This window comes from Anopheles darlingi, chromosome 2, assembly GCF_943734745.1.
Source record: "Anopheles darlingi chromosome 2, idAnoDarlMG_H_01, whole genome shotgun sequence".
Lineage (NCBI taxonomy): Eukaryota > Metazoa > Arthropoda > Insecta > Diptera > Culicidae > Anopheles > Anopheles darlingi.
The window spans coordinates 67,916,407-67,938,556 of NC_064874.1; the positions used below are offsets into that span (position 1 = coordinate 67,916,407).

General features: G+C 49.4%; 2 protein-coding genes across 6 annotated transcripts in view; one reads left to right on the forward strand and one right to left on the reverse strand.

Annotated features, from left to right (window-relative positions):
- LOC125952297 (dual specificity calcium/calmodulin-dependent 3',5'-cyclic nucleotide phosphodiesterase 1A-like) overlaps nucleotides 1–22,150 on the forward strand; it is a 198,418-nt gene that overhangs the window by 135,537 nt on the left and 40,731 nt on the right. For 3 of the 5 annotated variants that reach the window (XM_049681703.1, XM_049681700.1, XM_049681701.1), the window contains exon 2: nucleotides 19,068–19,475. The exons of the other annotated variants lie outside the window; for them this stretch is intronic. Coding sequence is in view for 2 of the 3 variants with exons in the window: in XM_049681700.1 (XP_049537657.1) it covers nucleotides 19,068–19,475 (408 nt within the window). In the remaining variant the exon portion in view is untranslated. The remainder of the gene's footprint in view (nucleotides 1–19,067; nucleotides 19,476–22,150) is intronic. 5 annotated transcript variants of the gene reach the window in all.
- Nucleotides 92–22,150, reverse strand: part of LOC125952287 (uncharacterized) — a 51,752-nt gene continuing 29,693 nt past the window's right edge. The window contains exons 2-12 of the mRNA XM_049681681.1: nucleotides 9,511–10,509; nucleotides 9,138–9,425; nucleotides 8,172–9,064; nucleotides 8,026–8,103; nucleotides 6,607–6,771; nucleotides 4,741–5,107; nucleotides 4,379–4,663; nucleotides 3,888–4,286; nucleotides 3,199–3,799; nucleotides 1,950–2,488; nucleotides 92–1,851 (exon numbers count right to left, since the gene is read on the reverse strand). Coding sequence (XP_049537638.1) covers nucleotides 547–1,851; nucleotides 1,950–2,488; nucleotides 3,199–3,799; nucleotides 3,888–4,286; nucleotides 4,379–4,663; nucleotides 4,741–5,107; nucleotides 6,607–6,771; nucleotides 8,026–8,103; nucleotides 8,172–9,064; nucleotides 9,138–9,425; nucleotides 9,511–10,053 — 5,463 coding nt within the window. The 5' untranslated portion in view covers nucleotides 10,054–10,509 and the 3' untranslated portion in view covers nucleotides 92–546. The remainder of the gene's footprint in view (nucleotides 1,852–1,949; nucleotides 2,489–3,198; nucleotides 3,800–3,887; nucleotides 4,287–4,378; nucleotides 4,664–4,740; nucleotides 5,108–6,606; nucleotides 6,772–8,025; nucleotides 8,104–8,171; nucleotides 9,065–9,137; nucleotides 9,426–9,510; nucleotides 10,510–22,150) is intronic.

Genomic DNA, 22,150 nt, shown 5'->3' on the forward strand with positions numbered 1-22,150 from the left:
TAGAGCAAAATCATAATCTACCAAGATAAGAAACAAACGACCAACCAAACCCTCGGGAAGACTGTAGGGGAATCAAAGGGGGGGGGGGGGGGGAGGGGGGAGGTCCAATCTGATTACAACGGCATTATGAGAGCCACTTGGGATACTGTCAGCGTGCATTTGACGAGCTAAATCGAGCCAAACCGGCCAAAGAGTGTCTGAAAAGCAATCAACGACTATTGATTGCCGCATTAATCTTATCGCTTTCCCCGTACCTTCCTAGCAATCGATTGATTGCCAATAGGGAGCGCTATGAACAGACTGAAACCGCTTTTTTTGCTGGGGGACGAAATCTTATCCGCTCGCTATTGGTGCTATTGGTTGGTCGGATTTGATCGAGCACTCCGTTTGATAACTTTCGGATCATTCTCTTCATTGGACCCGAATTCATAGCGCTAGCATTACCACACAAATCCATACATGATACAATTTACAATTCTAGTTTAATGGAATGTACGTTCTATAGAACAACGTTTGGGGGGAAATAAGTTAAAGCGCACGCCTAAACTAGAACAGGGAACGCAGGATGGAGGCGAACAGCATCAGCAACATCGACACTCCGAGCGTACTGGCAGACGATGAAATCTCAAAGACAACCGCATCGTACGCACCGACGATAACGTGGAACACTTCCGTTATCTCGTCACCTTCCTTCAGCTTGGCACCGAGCGACGTGAGCACAACCTTGGCTCCCTCCACATCGGCGTGTAGCTCCTGCAGGTTCACGTTCACATCATTATCGTTCAGATTGACCACCACCGCGTACGATTGATGATCTTCGAGGGTGCGCGTGTAACCGAACACATTGTTCAGCATCACCTTCGACTCGTAGTCACCATGCCGGAAGGTGTCTTCCTTGCGCAGCTTAATCAAACGCTGGTACAGCTTAAACATGCTCTCCGGTGCGGCCTTTTGCGCCGCAAGATTAAGCTGCCGATAGTTGGGATGTACCGGTAGCCAGGTGTCCCTTGCCGTTGCGCTCGTGAAACCGGCATATGCCGTATCATCCCACTGGAATGGAGTACGTACGGGATCGCGAGTGAACTGCTGGTAAACGTCCGGGTTCGTATTGGCCGCCTGTGGATCCTTCGTCTCCTCGAACGTGATGTCTCGGTTGTCCTCCATACCGATCTCCTCACCATAGTACACCACGGCAATACCGGGCAGTGTCATCTCGAGCACTGCAAAACTGGAAGCCCTGTCACGACCGAACCGGGAAGCGATACGGGGACGGTCATGATTACCGAGCACCCAGTTAGCCTGCTGACCGGCCGGCATCGCATCCAGCCACTCGTCGATGATCTCCTTGAAGTCGCCCGCCCGCGAATCATTCGACAGACGGTTGATCATGGCGAAGTTGAACGGAATGTGGGCACCCTTACGGTTCCGTGTCGGGTTGCCATACCACAGCATCGTCTGCTCCAGGTTAGCGTACGCCTCCGTCATCATCAGACGCGTTACATTGTCCCGCGCCTTGTACTGATCGAACACATCGCGCCAATCGTAGATCAGATCGTAGCATTCGGGCAGATTCTGGGTGTACTTGTGGTCCAGATTCTCCCAAATCAGCTCACCTTTTGGATCGATCAGCTCCTCATCGCGAAACTGGGGATCCTCGTACACGTGGTTGATCGCATCGATGCGGAAACCATCGACACCCTTGTCGAGCCAGAACCGAATCATCGACTCCATCTCGTCCTTCACACGCTGGTTTTGGTAGTTCAGATCCGGTTGCTTCTTATCGAACTGATGGAGATAGTACTGGGTTTGACCTGGCAGTCTCGTCCAAGCGGGCGTGTGGAACACCGATTGCTGTTGTTTGAGAAAAAACCAGAAGAACATTAGGTTGCAATCAAGTTCTCCTTCACGACCACATCAACACTCTCCCCAACAGTCAAGTCACTACTTACCCAATTGTTGGGCTCGGCGTTTCCCCTCGGCTCACGCCACACGTAAAAGTCACGGAAAGCGGGATCATTGTTCTGTGCCTTCACGAACCACTCGTGCTCGTCACTCGTATGGTTCGGCACGAAGTCCAGTATCACCCGGATGCCCAGCTCTTTCGCCTTTGCGATCATAGCGTCCAGATCTGCCATCGTACCGAACAGGGGATCGATGGAGCGAAAGTCTGCGATGTCGTAACCGAAATCGGCCATCGGTGACTTGAACACCGGGCTCAACCACACACCATCGATACCAAGATCGACCAAATGGCCGAGCTTCTCCGTAATACCCTTCAGATCGCCGACACCATTACTGTCACTGTCCTTGAACGAACGCGGATAGATCTGATAAAACACTCCCGCCTCCCACCAGTCCTGTGAGCCGTGATCGTGCGACTGTCGGCTCGGTGCCGTCTTTCCACTGGCCACTCCTAGGACACCAAGGGCGATCACCACCAGCAAGCTCACCGTCAACCGCATCGTGCTAGAGAAACCGTTCGTACACTCTGTACCGGTGGTCTGCCGACGGAACCTGTGCTTTTATAGCCTCGTATCCATCGCTTCAGATAACACGGACACCGTTATCAAACCGTTGATAACGGCTGCAGCTACGAAAAAGGGAAACTTCGAGGGGGGAGTTCACTGGTTGAAGGTTGAACAATCGAGAGATGTTCTGGAAACGACGGGTCGCTGTCAGCAAATTTCCCACGAGGTGCTCGGAACTACTAGCGGGCTCCGGTGTTGGGCGAGCAAGAAACCGAACTTCGGGACCGGGATTCCTTCTCTACCCGTTGCTACCGTGTTGCTTATCAAATTAGGATTACCAGTCACGGACAGGCGCGGCCGTTGTTCGTTCGGAGCCGACAAGTTCGGCTAGCAATCGGCTATTCGGCTTTTGGCGGTATCATATTTCCGTCCATTGATGACCGAATGATCAACGCGCGATGGTGTAGGGATAGGCTATCATAAATATGTCCGGCATATTGCTTTGCGTGTATTAATACTTCCACTCCGTTTGCTTCTCAATATTACGCAATGGATGGATCCTTATCGGAATCACCACCCATCCGCAAGCCCCTCGAAGAAGAGATTTTTTACATTTATTTTTAGATTCATATCCCTCGAGGGCGAAAGGAGCTTTCCACCGATCAGAATGTTCCCAGCAAGTAGAACAGACAGCTGGAAACCAATAGCAAAAGGAGGGACACTTGCCAACCCGGAGCTCCTGACTTGAGCTCCACGACGATCGTTTCGTATTGTGCGAGCGTTACGTGCGTCACATCGAGGATCAGCTCTCCGGGCTCATGGTTACCTTCCGGCGATACGAAGGCAACCAACGCTCCCCTGGTATGTCCGTACACTTGCGTCAGATCGAGCGTTACCGTGTGCGGATTCGCGTTCATCACCGTCCCGTACACCTTATCGGTACCCTGCGATCGTAGTATTGCAAACACATTGTTCGGCAGCACGAATGACCGATACGCTCCCCGGGCGAAGACACTCGATTCCTGTCGTAACCGGATAAGACCCCGGTACAGGTGATACAGTGAGCGGTTGGAAGCCTTCGCTAGCGCCAGATTGCACTCGCGATAGTTCGGATGCACCGGTAACCAAGGACCAGGGGCGTCGGCCTTCGGTGTTCCGAGCGGTGTGTCGGCAAATCCGGCCCACTCGTTACTGGCATCCCACTGGAACGGTGTACGGGCAGGATCTCGCGAGTATTGCAGATAGCTGCTCTCGTTCGTATTACAACCAAGCGGATCGACTGATTCCGTCCATCCGATATGCTCATTGTCCTCCATTCCTATCTCTTCACCCTGTTGATTGCACAAGAACAAGGAACGATGATCAATGATGGGGTTCCTCAGCCGATCCAGCTAATATATATATATCGCCGATACTCACGTAATACACGAACACGGTACCGGGCAGGGTAAGGGAAAGCATAGCCAATCCTGCGGCCCGCTCCCGGCCAAATCGGGAAGCTACTCTTCGATGATTCTGACTTCCCAGCGCCCAGTTTGCCTTCCCGGTCGGTGGCATCTCATTGAGCCACCCGTCGACGAGTGTTTGCAGCTCTTCGGCTCGCCAATCATCACGCAGCCGTTCAGCGAATGCAAAGTTCTGCGCAATGTGGGCCCCATTGCGACTGCCGATGGCGAACCACTTCAGGCTGTTCGCTAAACTGCTACCATAGGCCGCCGTTATCATGAGCTTGCTGGCGTCATTACCGGTTGCAGCGCTGGCGGCGGTGTACTCATCGAACACAGTGCGCCACTCGAATACGATGACGTAGTTTTCGTTCTACAATACCCAAAAACCAGAGTTAATTATGTATGGAAAGGACCGGAAGAAAGGCGCACCCGATCCCCTCACCGAACACAGAGCACACTTACCAGGTCACGTGTGTAATTGTGCTGCATATTCTCGTAAGTAACTGGCCCTTCGGGATCTAGTAACGGTTCGTTCCGGTACAGTCGGTCCTCCAGCAGATGGTCGACCTTCTCGAACCGCAACCCATCGGCACCGGTGTCGAGCCAGAAACGGATGATGCCCTCCATCTCGTGCTTCACCTTCGCATTGCGATAGTTCAGTTCGGGTTCCGATTCATCGAACTGATGAAGGTAGTATGGACCATCGGAAGCGAGCTGAGACCAGGCTGCCCTGTGGTACAGCGAGCGCTGTCAAACGTAACTCTTAATCGATTTTTGGTTCTGAAATAGCGACCCCAGTAGGTCCCAGCGGCTCTCCTGCTTACCCAATTGTTAGGTGGCTCCCGCTGCTCATCCGAACCCACGACACCCTCACGCGTGATGTAGTACTCACGGTAGGTGGGATTCTCTTCCAACATCTTCTGGAACCACTCGTGCTCGTCGCTCGTATGGTTTGGGACGAGATCCAGCACCACCTTGATACCGTGGCCGTGTGCTTTCTCGAGCAATTCCTTAAACTGGTCCAGCGTACCGTAGCGTGGATCGATGCTGCGGTAGTCTGACACATCGTGCCCATCGTCACGCATCGGCGAAAGGAACAGTGGACCCAAGCAGATACCCGTGACGCCGAGATCGACCAGATGGTCGAACCGCTCCAGCAGCCCCCGTAGGTCACCATTCCCATCGCCATCACTGTCACGGAAGGAACGCACCGGGAGTTGATACAGAACTGCCGTGTCCCACCAGTCTGCACTGCCACTACCCGGTAGCTGACACATACCGTGGGATACGAAACCAAGGGAAAGAACCGTCACTGCCAAGTGCGTAATGGTGGCCATGTTGGGCCTTCTAAAAATGGGAACCTATCACCGTGAGTACTTCGCGCGTAAAGACACACTGGGCCTCCTTTAGCCATTCGCTATTTATACGGTTCGGATTTCCCACAGGGGGAGGGTGCTTATCGGAAAATTTCGGTTCTTTTCGACGAGCCGTGACAGGTACAAGTCCAATAATGGTTCATGTCTCGCACATGATTCCCCGGGACACTTTCCCGGGGTGAGGTGCATTTCAGCTAAATCCTAGGACTACGATTTGATTGGCATTAGCATGTTACCAATTGCTTTTTGCAATATCTAGAAAATAGGAAGGTCCCACCAATCCAGACCATTAACACCTTAGATCTCAGAGAACTGGAGACGTTTCGTAGTTGCTGTGACTCACCTTAAAGCTGCCGTGAGCAGGCTCCCTTGTAGAAAAACAAACGTCGTGTTACATCCCCTGCCGTGATCGCTTATCACAAATATGCCAAAGCCCAAAAAGATAATTAAATCCGCCCCTCCTATGTTTTCCTTCGCTAATCAGCGATTGTGGTGTCGTTAATTGAGCACCCAATGCCTTCACAAATTGGCAATTGAATCACGTACACTTCCCCTCCACGAAGTTGGAAGTTAAATCAATCACACCTTATCCGCCGCGAACCCGAAACCGAAGGGATTTGATGCTGCCGGCGAATGGTTGGGCTTATCTTGCCGCTGATACGACAGTGGAGTGTGCCTCCCCGTCGCGTACGTCTCGTAAATTCTTCCACTAATTGACGTGAAGGGGTTTCGATTAGAAATGGTTATTGGGTTCGCCGGCACGGCTATTGTTTAAAATTATCGGATGATTTGAGTGATGTCTTTGATTTCATTAACTCTCTTTGCGATTGGGTGATTCGTAAACAGTAATCTTATCATCAAAAAGCTGAAAGTTGAATGCTTTGGAAAACTTTATTAAATACAAAACCAACCCCTGCTACGACCGTGCTTACCAGTAGCCGTACTGCGTATGGCAAATGTAGCTCATTAATTTACACTATTCATTAGCGTACACCATCCCTCGTTCACGATGGGTGGTAGTTCGAGGGAAAACCGTTGAATAAATAAAGCCGGCTATGGCACTAGGACACGCTAGAATGGCCGATGGCGACGAGGACAACGACAACAAAAGCGATAAAAAGCACATACGCTGGCAAACACACACAACACACAAGCCGTCGGAAGGCATGAAATGAACAATAATGATAATTTGCAGCGCGCAAACTCTTATCACAGTGCCTGCCCTCATCAGTGTGCCAGTTTTGCATTCGACAAAAGTGTCGTTGGCTAACTGAGCGAGGCAGCGAGATGTGCGCTAGCAAGCAGCTCACTCACTTGCTGCCTCCGCGAATGAATAGCGTGGTTGCTGGTGGGCAGAAACGGAAGTGATAGTAGCTGGTGCCGACTGCAATTATGATGGACGCAATTACTGCAGCGTCCTTTGCCGCACTCCAAAGGACATTCGTAGTAGCTCGCCGCGCGGAACCACCGACGCGTTGCCTGGAAAGAAAAGCAAAAGAAACATGAGGCAACACACAAAAAACAGCATAAACACGATGGAGGCGGATGGTGGGATAAAAAGCAAGCATAGAAGTTGGAATACACGATTGCGAATGGATGGCAAAAGGACATAATAATTAGTGTGAACCGACTGTGACCCTGGTTCTGCTACTGTTGCTGTTGCTACTAAAGATTACAATGAGTTTCCTCTGGAAGGAACAGAAGACGCTACGTGTGAGGCAGCTAACAAGCGTTTCGTGGAAATCGCTAGATCCGCTACATCGCCCTTGCTCAATTAAAAACCGGGACACTTGAGCCTCGACGATCAGGACTCGGAGGCACGGTGGACACTTCTTCGAAAGTTCGAGCACCCGTCTCAGGTGGACGACGATGACGGAGACGTGAAAAGTGATACGCCGGATGGGAAAGGCAAATTAAAAATGGTCTGCACAAAGGAGGGTGTTTAGTTCGCCCAACGATGAGCCCGTTCTGACCTTGACAAATGAGACTGGGCCCCATGTGGCAAAGTTAATGAAAACGTCGTAGACCACCCAACTCCCATACAGGGTAGCATCCGGATGGCTTCAAAAAACGGGGTTTTCTTCACCAAGGTCTTTGGAGGATAGGGATAGAATCTGGAACATCCGATACAGGAGCAAACACTCCGTACGGGTGTTTCAATTAAGGATCATCATTAATTTTCCCGAATAAGATTAATGTGTAAAGGATTTCCACGAAATTCGCTCGAAAACGGCTAAGCTTCGGCTCCAGAAACAGCCATGAGCCAACAGAACGGAAGTTTTGGCATGATGATCCATCAGGATGCATCTTTCTCAAGATCACGTTCATCGATGGATACCATCGTAGTGGTAATAAGTGGAGCAACATGCTTCACAGGGACCAAGTTTTGCGCGTCAGAGCCCGCGTGTATTGTGCAACCATATCGTGACGCTCTCGAAACGAACAAAGTTTTTAACGAGCACGCCAGCCGCATGTTGGCAATCAATTTTTAATATTTTCATGCAGATCATGCAGATATCCTCTCTTGGAGTTTTTTGCGAATATTTGCTTTGAAATTTTGCATTTTATTCGCCCATTTAGCAAGGTTGATAAAAGATGTTCGTAAACATTTTCAATTGAATGGTGTGCGTGTAAATCTGAAACACTACTTAAGGTGCATTAAGCTAAGGCAATCAGTTCTCGTTTAAGCCTATTCCGTTGATGAGCAAGCCAAGTTATGCTGCTGGCTGTTACCTTTCTGGAACGTGGATGCTGCGTAGAACCAAACCATCGTTCCCATCCACTAGCAGCTGGTTCGTCCTGACGATATCGCTGCAAATGTTTAGAGAAAGCAATATTAAACACTAACGCCTTGCGCGTGTACGGTTCAGTGTACGTACCCTATGCGATAGCTTGAGGTAGAGCCACTTGAAGCAATCGTCAGCTGCTCCGCTAGTCTTGGGAAAATGGCACTCAAATCGACGGTCCTTGGGCTGGCAGCCAAATTGATCACGACCACGAACGTGTCACTTCCTTGCAGCTCCCGAACGTACGTCAGCACGTCATTCGAGTAGGGCACCGGCAGTATCGAGCCACGCCGGAACGTGTCATGCTGTCGCAACCGGACCAACTCCTGGTACGTTTTGTAGTGACTTCTTTCGGCGCGCTTCTGTGCCTCCAGGTTTAGCTCGCGATAGTTCGGATTCACCGGCAGCCAGGTGCTGGGAGCGACCGAGAAACCTGCATTCGTTGTATCATCCCACTGAAAGGGCGTCCTCTCGGGATCACGGGAAAACACGATGAACGCCTCACCGCCGTCATCCTCCCGCTGCGATGGTCCAGTAGCGATTGCATCCCGATAGTCGACCATACCAATCTCCTCGCCATAGTACGTGACCGCAATGCCGGGCAGCGTTAGTACCAGCGTGTGCATCGCATCGATCCTTTCCGTCCCGAAACGGCTACCGACGCGTGGTTGATCGTGATTGCCCAGCACCCAGTTGGCTGTTGCATCACGGGGCATGTACGTGAGCCATTTGTTGATCGTGAACACAAAGTCCGGTGCGCTGGCATCGCGGTTCAGGTCGGTGATCAGCAGAAAGTTGAACGGCATATGAGAACCGGCCCTTGGAGGCCCATTACCTTCGGCTGCCACCGAGTGATAGTAACGCATCGTGAAGGTAATGTTGGCGTACGCCTCCGTCATAATAATGCGCGCCTCATCTTCAGGGTGTTCCCGAGACCATTCGTCCAGTAACTCTCTCCACTGGTACACCATATCGTAATCCTCGAGCTGCAAAAGACATAACAGACATCCGTTAGAAGTGGCAGAGTGCCGTGTACTGCCGTGTACCGAGGTGTCTTACCAAATCCTTCGTGTAGATGTGATGGGTAAAGCCGTACGAAAGCGGATCCCGGTCAGTGCCCGTTTCCGGCTCATCCCGAAAATCCTCCACCTCGAACAGATGGTTTATGGCGTCGATGCGAAAGCCGGCCACACCCTTGCGCAACCAGAACCGTAGCACCTGCTTCATCTCCTCGACTACGGCCGGATTGCGAAAGTTCAAATCCGGCTGCTGGGCCGTAAACTGGTGCAGGTAGTACTGGCCCCTTTCCGGGTGGTACGTCCAAGCGGAACCATAAAACACCGATTGCTGGAGAGATAGATGGGAGAATAGGGATGAAGCGGGAAAATAAGCCAACGTAAGGCAAGCGAGTGAAGCGAGGAAATGCGCTTACCCAATTATTCGGCGGTAAACGGGTCCCATTAGCACCGGAAGGATCCTCGCGTCCATCATGCCACACGTAGTAGTCGCTGTAGCCCGGTTCTCGGGCAACCGAACGCCGGAACCACTCACACTGATCGCTCGTGTGGTTCGGGACGAAGTCGAGAATGATTTTGATGTCGAGGCGCCGTGCTTCGGCCATCAGCTCCTCAAAGTCCTGCATCGTACCGTACTCGGGCTGGATGACGGTGTAATCCGTAATGTCGTAACCAAAGTCGACCATCGGCGAGAGAAAGATGGGCGATAGCCAGGTGGCACCGATGCCGGCATCCTTCAGGTGCGCCAGACGATCCCGGATACCCCGCAGATCCCCTACACCGTCACCGTTCGAGTCCATGAACGAGCGGGGATAGATTTGATAGAACACCGTGCGCTGCCACCACGAACCACCGTTGTCGTCGTGTACGCTCGGTCCATCATCGGAGTCTGCACTCACCATCAATGTCAGCATCAAAGGAAACCACAACCAGTGGCCAATGCATAGACGGTGCGCCATACGCTCCACGCTCTACCACAGTTCTAGTCCTGCAGGATGGTGCACTACAATCTTATGCAAATCGAAACTCGCAGCTTCGCGTTGTCACTTGACTCCCCTAAACCGTACGGTACGTTGCGGCTTAGTTGTTGGCGTTGGTTCCGGGGTGAGGTTTCGAATAAATTTAATCACTCACTAGCAGCTGATCGGCCAGCTGTGGTTGTGCGATACGCCTCGCAGCTGCACTCGATTGCATTCGAATAACGGACTGTGCAGGCGCTCCGAGCGATAGAGAGACGTCTACATTCGCTTCTGTGATTTATTTTGACTTCGTTCGGTACCGTTTACCGGTATCAATAGCATCACCTACCAAGCGTGTTAGCTGCTTTCACATATACAGTGAATTGAGATGTGATGCAAGCCGTAATGTAACCACGATTCAATCACCGTTCGGCTTGCACCGAGAAGAAACCTTCGCTACAGAGATAGGAAGAGAGCGTTGACGAAAGAATACGTTAAACTCCCGAATCGTAATTAAAATCTAATTTAAGGCGCGGTTCGCATGCTGTCAGTCAGACAGCATTCACAGCTCATTTTAAATACTCACCTCTGGTTCGAGAACTATTCATATTCATACCAAAACTATTCATATCCATAAACATAACTTTCAAATCACTGGAATGTTTGCCTTATATGGAATAACACAACTGAGATTAGTTGAAAATGTCAAAAACCTGGACTAGGAATATGAAACCATGGATCCACTCCTGAGTTAAATCAACATTTGGGAGCTCGTAAACTCAGAACCTCAAGTCAAATAACAAACATAAAATCCACGCCGACTACTGTTTGCGAACATCTTAACCTCTATTAAATTCGGAATTCCAGTTTCGTTTCTCTTGCTACCCGCTTAAACTAGTAATGGAATATTCAAAAACGGAACACCCTCTGTGTGGAAGAAGTTTTCGGGGTCCGTTCGCTGATTTGGTCAACTAGGGACCACGAAATGCCCCTACATCGTCGTCTATGTCCAACGACCGACCACCAACGGTCGTCTGATCGGCTATCGATTTGGTGATTTATGGAACTACCCTACACTTTGACATGGCTTAGTAAGTCAGGAGTGTGTGTGTATGTGTGTGCATTGAACGATGGAAACATGGTTGAGAAATTCCGGAAAAACGCCGGAGCAATTCATTTTCGCAACGTTTCGGATTCCCTCCTACCATCCCTCCTCGCTTCTCGCTTGCGTCCCATTCACATGAGAAACACGTACCAACGGGTGAGGTGCCGATTGAAGCCGAATTTCAACTACTGAACGCACATACATTGTGGATTGGTCCGCTTTCATTCCCTAATCTCAACTTCAAGGGGAGACGGAATTTCAGAAAAACACTCCACACTCCAACCTCGCCAGAACCACCATTCCCCGACACAAACGGTGAACGGACGCACATTCAAGTGGCTCCTGCAGCGATATCGGTCACCATTCTCGCCATTAAGTCAAGCCGATTAAGGGACCCACTCAACGGCAAACGGATCACATTCCTCGTGCCTAGTGGCTGTGTGATGGTGGTGGTGTTGGATACAGGTGGATAAAGTCGTCAAATGCTTGCTTTGAAATTCATCAAATGCGGAGTCGGCTTATTGCGAAAACTGCTTACGTGCGTACCCCATCCTACCCGCGGTAAACTTTACACATCAGAGACATCTGCACTTCTTGCGAGAGGTTTCACGTCCCCAAGTCTCAAGCAGCGCTGCACTGGACAGCTGGATCCGGAGCCCGGACCGGTCGGTTTCTTCGTTCCTTGCTGTTAATGCTGTTGTCCTGCCTTCCGACGACGACGACGACGACGACGAGGTAGCACTCCCTCTTTTGCCCATAAGCACTCCAAGACTCTCGGGCATCTCTCGTTCGCTTCATCGAATGTAATGCAAATTTATGGAATATGTTATTCAGCAAATTCACCTGGCAGGAGGACCGCAAGGCAAGCGGCGGCAGTACACGATTGGATGTTGCGTCGTTCGCAGAAACCACACACACAAACACACAAACACACATACCTCCTGGGGCTGTGGCGACCTTGTGGAATGTTATATTTCAAGCGCTGGATCCATTTCTTCTGCTCGCCTGCCTCTGCTCAACCCATGGCCACCTGCCTGCACCCCTCGAGCTACGGAAAGTTCAAAGCGACTTAACGGTCAGTGTAATTGAAGTTTGATTCCTTCCTCACGATTACTGGGCTAAGCCGTCGGGTGTGGACGGTGTGGGGCCGTAATCGTTAAATCTGCCTAATACCCGAACCACACGCTTATCGTTGACGACGGGCAGAGGAATGAAAAGCAAAATGCAAAAAATGTTCGTCAAAAAAAAACCGCTCGCTAAGCAGCTTCTTCCACCAATTTTATGGCTGTATTAACACAGGCCCGCGTAACAAGTACAGCGGGCCCAATTGACGTATACGCACACAGCGCACACGGCAAACGCTAGCCGCTCAAAACTTTGTGCACGCTGCGCCTTAGCTTCGCCGTTTGTCTGAAGGATTTGCCCGAGAGAAATTAAAAAACTTCCTTCCTTCACCGGCCAAACATTCCGCCGCCGGATGGCCGTGTGATGTCTGTTCCAGAGGGCCCCTGGTAGTGGTTCCCGGATGAACCATAAAATCTCACAAAACAGGCACAAACTGGCAAGTGGTCTTAGCGTAAAAAGTAGCCCGGAGCCATTAAATGTTTGAGCAATTTTTGGTTCCTTGATTGCTTTATTATTGCACAGCACATGGCGACTATTAGGGCGCACATGAGGCGCAGTGAAACTTTTAATGACCTCGAATGTGCGTGTGTGTGTGTGTGTTTGTGTGTGTATGAGCGTCTCATCATCCTGAGAGCGCCGTTCTTCAAACACACTCGCGAGATGGTCCAGATTAGGTCAATAAAAACCCGGTACAAACATCATCACCACAATGATCAGAAACAATTTCGCACACAATATCGTTCATCATTCGCCAACCGAACGTCGTCACTTTCGCGATAAAAGTTTTGCACAATCACAACGGTGCAGGAAAAGTAGCTCAGTAAGTTAGTGAGCGGCCACAGCAGAAGGTACATTGGGACGATGGATCGAAGACGACGAGCGCGTCCCTCCCAGAACGTTCGCTATTAGTCTTATATCGTAAACTCATTTATTATCATCTTTTACGAGCACAAAGCATGGATATGGATTCTCATGGTCACACACCCGCCGCCAGAGTCCCAAGAAGGGGCGGGACGCGCGTTCTCGCCGAGGGTGAAAATCGAACCAGACACTTATGGTAGACGACGACATCGGCGGCCCACAGTTATCGATGTCCTTGTACTTCTCGCGTTACCCAATGTTTACCATTATCATCACTCTCCTCCGTCCACCACCCCATCATTGGTTTGGCGTGAAACAACATATTGTGTCTCTGGAGGAGAACTAAACACGCACACGAATATGCTTACCAAATCTGGCGCACTGGTCTGGGACCGCTCGAGATGCGAAGCAAACTAACCGGAAAATCTCTGAATCAAACACACGCGCGCGCGCGCACACACTCCGCCACAATGCGTTATCCGTCACGATCGGCGATCATTTATCGGTTCACAAGGGTGCGATGCGAGATGGGGACGGTCCCGCGGTCTGGAGTCTGCTGGTATGATACTGTCTGCTGTCTCGCCGCATTCCCCGCGTCGCGTGATGATATGTCAACAAATCCTCGCGAAAAACTTACGAAATTTCCCATCCACCACAACGACAACGACGATGACGGTGTAGCGTGCCGTGTGCGTGTGCACTACCATTCCGAATACGGGATCCCCCCACCCCAACCCAACGGCACCCGCGGTTTGCTGGTGGAACAAAAACAATGCCACCACCGATATCTGGGCGCGCCGGGGTCGCCTTCGGTTCGGAACGTGACGAGAATACTCATCATCAGCTTCCACCAAGACAGCGCCTCCGCCCACCCCCCACATCGTTGTCACTGTCGTCTTATCTTGTGCTGTTAACGGCAAACTTTATGTCGTCGCACACAACAAAACCGCCGACGGAGAAGTTTGGGTGGCGTCTTTTTGGTGGCTTTTCCCGGTGTGTCGATGGACGGACACCACACCGAATGGACCACCTTATCGGAGTATGTAAACGTTTGTAGAATAGCATTCAGCCGAGTATCGCTTTTGTCATCGACAATTTGATTACAATCGGAAGATTTCTGATGATGTTGCAAAATTCTTCACAATCTTGGTTTCCTCTAAAGGTGCAGTAAGAGGGGCAGACTGCTTCTTGTGGCAAAGTGGGCATATTAAATTAAAAGAAAAACCTTCCGCATCATTTGCGTGCTTGGGAGAGCGGCAGTCTCTACCTTTTTGCATCTTCCCTCAACAATGGTAGCAGTCACTTTTCCACCGAGCAAGCCGCCATCCGTAGTGGAATTCTGTAGAAAAGGTACAAACAAGGCGGACGTAACAATCGGTCGCCCTTGTTCGCTCCGAGCAATATGCACTTCCAGCACTCAGATATGCTTATAACGCATATTCCCCTTTTTTCAGCAGCCCCCAGACTTGGATGTTTAAGTGGTTCCCCGTGCGCCTGCTGCGAGCGTTTGTATCTCGGAGAGACAGAGGAAAAAGCACTGCGTAATAAGAGTGGAAACCAGCACCAGCAGAAGATTGCTGTTTGCTCCTGTTTTGTAGGAAAGCATTGGCGCGCCCTAGCATTATATTCTAGGTAGCTTTTGTGCCACAAAAACGCACCCAGAATTCGCGGCACTGTACGACTCTGCCACCGTAGCACAACACGGTCGCGAAGAGGTAGACCAGCGTGTTGCTGCGCGGCGAGTAATAACATTACCATTCGCTCGCGATGGTTAATTAGGTTTGCTTTCGCGAGCAACCGTACCGTAGCGTACTTGTCCCGGCTGCACCGGTGCACTGTTATCTATTTAGTTTGAGTGGAGGAAAACAGCCACTACCTGCCCGAAGATTCCATCAGAAAATGCTTCTAGCCCCAAGTGTGCTGTGAAGCAAACCTCTTCTACATGCATTACCATACCAGCGCATTATTACGACCGTTCCGATCGCGTTCAATCCATTCACTTTTCCGGGCTTTTGAGAGATGGGATATGTTCAATAACATCATCCCTTCCTCATCAAACCTACAGCCCGCGAGGCACCGGTATGGAAGTCTGCTCAAATAACCACACAGACTGTCGAACTCAAAATGATGGAAAAGCTCTTCGTCGAAAAGCGGAAACCCTTGGAATGTACGCACACGAAACGAAAACCTTCTTACAACTCCATCGACCCGGTGCCAGGGTAGGGGATCGTATTTGTTCAACTACTGCCTTGGCGTCGTGTAACTGGCGCGCCGAACCGATGCAGGGCCTGACTTACATCCCTTTTTACCCGGGGAACCGGGAAAAGGGGAGCAGCGCGCGCGGCATGTCAAATTTCAACGGGCCCCCGGGTATGCGATGCCGGTCATGCATAACACCCTGTACGGTCCGTGTCCCCCAGAAACCACTTCCCCGAGATCACCAGATCTCGTCTGGATTGGAGCCGAAGTTTTCACTCACATCAAATATTCGGACCGGGGTCCTACCCAGAAAACATCCATCCCATTACATCCATTAATGCTTCGCACATACCACCTTTTTACCTGACAGCATCGGCGCCTCCCCAGATGCCCAGCACAGACCATCAAATATTAATGAGCGTCTATGGTTTAACTTCGAGAAGTTGCCACTACCCGTTGGGAGCCTAATGCCGAAGGTGTAGGTCGGGATATTTTAATGACCTTTCTGTGGGTTCTTTCTGAGGTGCTCCCAAACTCTGCTCTTTGTATTGAGGCAGTACCGTGCAGCCATAGTTAGAGCATAATGTTATAAAACGAATATATCATTAGAATGGAAGAACCGGATTTTGAATCGGCCATTTTTTTACATCTGTCAGAAGCGACCTACAACCATTTTGGCCCCTGCAAGATCATAGTAAGACATCATTTAATCACTTCTTCTGTTTAATAAAAAAAAAAAGAAGCAGACAGAGCCATTCAGAAACGCACGGCTGATTGCTCATAAATCTCGCTCCCTCGAGGACAGAAGCTAATCTCCTGATCTCGCCAATTAAGCACGTTGATTAATCAGATTAAAAAGGGCGGAACGGAAACGCACGGGCGCAGTCAAGTCGCAAAGCCCGAGCGCAAAGACAAGCGAAAACTCTTGACGTTCCACAATCAATTCCAGGGCCCGGCGGCGCCGGTGCTCATCTGCGCCGTTATATAACTTCGGAAATATGCCCACCCACCAACCGCCATCTTGTGCGACTGGTCCCTTCATCGTCTGCTACATCGTCTAACGGAGGCTATTAGCAGTTGTTGCACAAGACCAGCTCTGGGACTGTGTGTGTGTATGTGTGTGCGCGCCTCTGGCTTCAGTATCCTTCAGACAAGACACAAGTCAGGAACAATTTCTTGATAATGATCATGAACCACCTGTGCATGGTGGTTGGGTTGGCATTGCAGCTGCCGTGCCAAGCTGAGATGCAGTTACCAGCCAGCCACTTCATCCCCTACCTTAATCAAGCTCGATTCCGGTAGCATCGTCACACTGCAAGTGACCGTGAAAGAAGCTTACCTTCTACAGTAATCGACAGGTCCCCGAGGGCGCTACACCGGGCTGGTAGAAGATAAATGGCGCGCCAGTGGCCAGTGAAGTAGTGGTAGCTGGTCACATCGACGGTCGTATGTGGGTCGAATGGTCAAAACGATTGGTCCGCTGAGTGGTGTCGACCATCGGTCCAGCGGGACTCGTTGCGTTAGCTTTACTCGCTAGTGCCTGGTTTGCCCATAACGAATGGCTGCAACATTATCTCTTGGAGACATTGGAAATTGCTAGATGGCTTGCTTGCTGGCTGGGTGGTCCTCCTTGGGAGGGGGATGGGGTGGATCCTGCCAATCGCATATTGAGTCACCTCGCATCGCGTATGGCCATCGCCAATGCATGATTTATGAGTTTGCCCTTTAGATCTGGCTGGTCACATCCTGGTCGATCCCTGGAGGGTTGGCCGGACGAGCCAGTCTCATAAATGTTTATGAACGTCTACACTCCTCGCGTTTCCTTCTAATGATGAAACCCGTGACGTGAGGGCATGATTGGGACTGCGTAGTAAGTGAGCGACTCAATCCTTTCCGTCTGCATCATTCCTGCCTTCTGCAGCGCAAAAAATCTCGAGCATTTCCGAGCAGCGGATTTCGCGTGAAACCTTCAAGCTCATCGGATGATTTGCCAACAATAATCCTCCGCACACTCATCAAGGTCATCTACACTGACAGGCGTGGGGGCTAGGCTAGAAAACGGGTTGTATTCTGCCATAAATCGATGAACTACCACCACCACCAGCAGCAAGAGGTCACGATAGGCATCAGCAACAACAGCACCAGAATCAGAAGGTCACTCCGGACAGCTGTCGGAGGAACGGAAAGGCATCTCACACAATGCGCCGTCACAATGCGTAATTGTCCTATATGAATAACAAATAATTAGACGACACACGCTCCATCTGCCACGCGTTAAATTGAGTTCGGTTCTGCCAAAGCCTGGCGGGCGAGCTAGCGTATCGGATAGCGTGGAGTGTGTGTGTGTGTGTGTATGTGTGTGTGCGGTGGTTGATGGGCGGATGGTTGCTACTAATTAAAACGAGAGCACTCCTTCCGGCTCCTCCACACACACCGGTGGCTTGTTGCATGTAACCTCGAAAGTGAACACATTTTATTTGCAATGCAAATGGGAATAACGATCTCGGTTTATCTTAATGAACATATCCCATTACCAATCAGTGGTAATCCCAGTACAGAGAACCGGAAAGGGGGAGAGTGAGAGAAAAAAAGGGGAGAAAGTGATTGCAATTGAGGATATTCCGTAGCAGTTCCGGTTCAGCGAAGGCATCCGGGTTGTAACGCCCATTGGTCAATCGACGAACCATGTAGCCCTTTGGCAAAAAAAGCGCCTCCGGTCGATGGAGCCGCCTGGTGATTTTCAATTCAGCATACAATATCATTACACACTTTTAGCAGCAGCTATATAATATCATGTAACACAACATATTCCACGTAGTAGTTGAGCAAAAGTATTTTGAGATCATTACGTTTAATAATATTCAAAGGATTGTGCTGAGATGGTTGCCGGTTGCGCTGCTTGTAGATTTGATTAAATGCTTTTGCAGTGCTCGCGCGCGGCACGAGCGCAGTTATTTGATTTATTTCTTAGTCCCTTTTGCGTTGTTTTGGCTGATTGCAATATATTAATGATAATTATAGGTAGATACATTTGCAACGTGCGTTCGATTGTTAAGATTTACTAAACAAAATCATCTTCTAGTCTTAGATTACCAGAATAAACTATTCTTTCCTAAAGGTAGGTGCATTACGACGAGTTGTTAGAAAGGTGCAACAGAGGTCGATAAATGAATAATAATTAGATTGGCAGTTTTGATCAAACCTTTATCGAAAACGTAAATCTATATCTTACTGCAAAATATTGGCTTCAATCTTACAACATAATTGGTCCATTCTCCTTTTGTTTTGGTCCATACTCCTATTATTAAAATCATTCTAAATGGTCAGTGTTTTCTGTTTTATCAAATTCCTTCTCGAAAGCACCCATCTTGGGTCTACCAAGTGGAACAATCTGGAATGGTACACTTTAATGTTATCGTTTTCCTGAAGTACTGCATTTGGAAAATTCTACAAAACAATACCTTGCACCAACAACAACAACAACAACACACACTCACAAAGAACAAAGCGGATGTTGTTTCCAGCCAGCGAACCAGCAATGATGCTAGCAAGATGGTCCCAGAGATGCCGCGCTATTCGGGAGGCCAGTTAATCGTTTCCCATCTTATCGTGTTTTTTCTTCTTTTTTTTCTGCTCTTCCTTTTCCTTTTATCGTATCGCCTCTCCCAACAACTTCCATCTCACCGCACCACCGCACTCTGGCCGAACGATGGCGCACCACCAGTCGCCAGCTCGCCAGAGAATAAATTTACCAAAGATGATATAACGTTCGCCGGCGCTGGTCCGGGGCGTGAACAGTTGACTTGCTGTGATCCGGCCACGTGTCAAGGACCGACCACCAGCTACGGGGCCTGCGGTCCACCGGCCACCGTCGCAACAACAGCAGCAACCGGTGCGGGACCGGGCACTTCACTTTCGCAGCAGCTCGCCACTACCGCTCAACAGCGACAGCAATCACAATCCACTTTGCAGCTGCAGTCGCAGCAGCAACTACAACAACAGCCGCAACAGCAATCCCCGTCTCCCGGCAGCTGTCATCCCTGTCATCATCACTTCCATCATCATCACCATCACCACCATTGTCACCAGCCGGAGCGAGCGGACGGCCATTCACGCAACGGACAGATAGCAAGTAAGTAGTTTTAATATTTTTTTTTTCTCTCATAACATAATCTTTAACGTTTTAACGCTTATGCTCGGTTTGGTAGTTTGGTTCTGCTTAAATGCCTTACTAACATTGACATTAAGGATGTTGGTTTCTCTTATCCAGTATGCCAGTTTCGTATCTAATTCGCGCACGTTCAATTATATATATGCATTTACTAATACATTCAATTTTAACCATACTATATGCTTTGAAGCAACCGTAAAGAAGGCAAATGCTGATTACGTCGTGTTGCGTTATGCAGATTAAGTGTTAAGTTCTGTAGATTGACTGTGATTTTGCCTGAGCCTTTACTGAATGCACTATGGCCAAAATAAGTAAATGCTGCAATAATATTACCGGAAGAGTAGTGTATGTCATTCAAATGACATTTAATAAGATAAACATCCTAATTTGAATCACAAGAATATATCCTATGCATCCAAGTCCTCTGTTATGCTTCTCGTGAAGCGCATAAAAAAGTAAAAGGATGTGATAATCTGGAATGTTTGATCGGGATATTTGCATAACAACAGATCAGAGTATCTTAGGTAATTAAACCACAACTGTTGATCTGGATCACAACTCGAAAGAATCAAAACATACTCAAAGCCACAACTGAGAGCTACTGTTTGGTTAACGATCCTATTTAGATTACCGCACATATTCCTATGCATTTCCACTGGTTTCTACAATCACTAATTGACAAGATTGAAGTGCTTGCAAATGAACCGCATAACAAGACCATCAGTCCAACAAAACAAGCTTTCACATCCGGACAGCGTTCCAGTCGACAGCAGACCGATGTCAAAGCCCCGGCAAAGATGTAGCATCCCCTTGAGCATCATGGACTCTGCCACTCGGTAGTACTTTTGCACTAATGAAGCGTTAGGGGATAGCCATTCGGAGGGGGACTGTTTTTAATTACCATAGCAAAGGTCTGGTGTGGCATTTCCCGGAATCCAGATGAACGAATTCTAGTACCGCAACGAATGGAACGGATTCTATTCAAATTCTCTGGAAGCATTTGCTCTTTTACAGAGCGAGAACGTAGGTTGATGGCCGACTGTCGACGAACGGATGATGGGCGCCTGTTGCGTTTTCCATTGGCATTTATTTTATTAAAAATCCAACTGTCAGAGAGCTCCTGACTATGGATTATAGCTTTATGTTATGGATCTAGATCTGTAATGGAATGTGAGCCGTGATGGCTACAGCACAGGAGACGTTCTTGTTGCGATAGGTAGAAAGTCTTTCCCAATCTAATGCTGAAAGTTTACCTTTGATAGATCCATTTCATCTATAATAACACGACAGAACACGAATACACTCATCGTCCATGTCTGCCCTTGAGCATCACCTTTAACGCCACCCGCTATTCGAGGAAAACTCGCAAGCCAAGCTATTGCAGCTTTAAAAAGGGCTGAGTAGCTTCATCTTTCGTACTGCGAAGGCCAACGGCAGGTCGTGATTGAGCAGAGAGTTTCTGCAAACAAAATCTGCTCCCACCTCACCGCTACCCGCCGTCCCTCGGCCCTGATTGAAGGCACTATATTACGTTCTTCTTAGAAGTCCTAAAACAACTCTCACCATTACCCGGCCGGCACCGACACCACCATGGTTCCAGCATCCATAGAACACAGCGCAGCACTCGAGCTATCATCCTGCATAAGCCTGAACAAACTTGAACCGAACCGATTGGTGATCCTACGGCGACCTTTCAACGGCATTAGGCAAAGATCGCCCGTCTCAAAAGCACCAGAAACAGCGTTGCCTACATGTTTTGAACGCGTGTATGCATTGGATAGAAGATAATTTCTACGAGGAAGAAGCATTTCGCATGAATGCCATCAACTCCATTGGTGAACGCCATCCAGGTGCTAATCACATGTTCGAACTTTGAACCATCAAAACGAATGTGAATAGTAACTTCATTGCCATACGTCCTGTATGTACTGAGGATTTTGCAAAACGAGCTCATTCAGCAGCTGCAGGTATTAACTATTCTGTTGTGATTGGATTAAAAAAAACCATCATTTCATGGTTTGTGGGCTTTTCGGTTCGCTATCCTTCATCCATTATCCAACTGAACATGTCGGATTAATGAGTGATTACACGTGTTGGACAATCCGCATCCGCAGAAGTAAAAAAAAATGCCTTTTTTCTGTCACATCAAACAGCAACATCACTCACCGAACGTACAGAATGCATCTCGAAAAAAAAAACGGATTCCATTCCAGAGGCAAAACAAAAAAGGACTTATTCTACGGATCGTCCCTCCCGTGGCTACACTCTGCGCCGCCGTTCGACCATGCGCGAGTTCCCGCGGTTTACGGGGTGGGATTGAAAATTGAAAACCATGGTCAGCGTGTGCCCATCATCTGTTCATTCGGTATTCAGTGCTCGAATACATTACCGTATGCACCCCACGCCTTGTTAATGGTGTTAGGTTCGACCACTGCGTTGCCGTCAGTGACGTGTGTAGCCGTCAGCTGGCGCTATTGCAGCTGCTGGCATGTAATTTCCGCGGTTCCGGCGGGGGAAGGGTTCCACGAAATCAAAACTAAACCAAACATGACGCCCAGGCGTCGAGTCCGCTGCTCACCACGTACTGCGGTGTCCATTATAGCCGTGCCTTTATTCAAACCCCAGCTTACAGCACG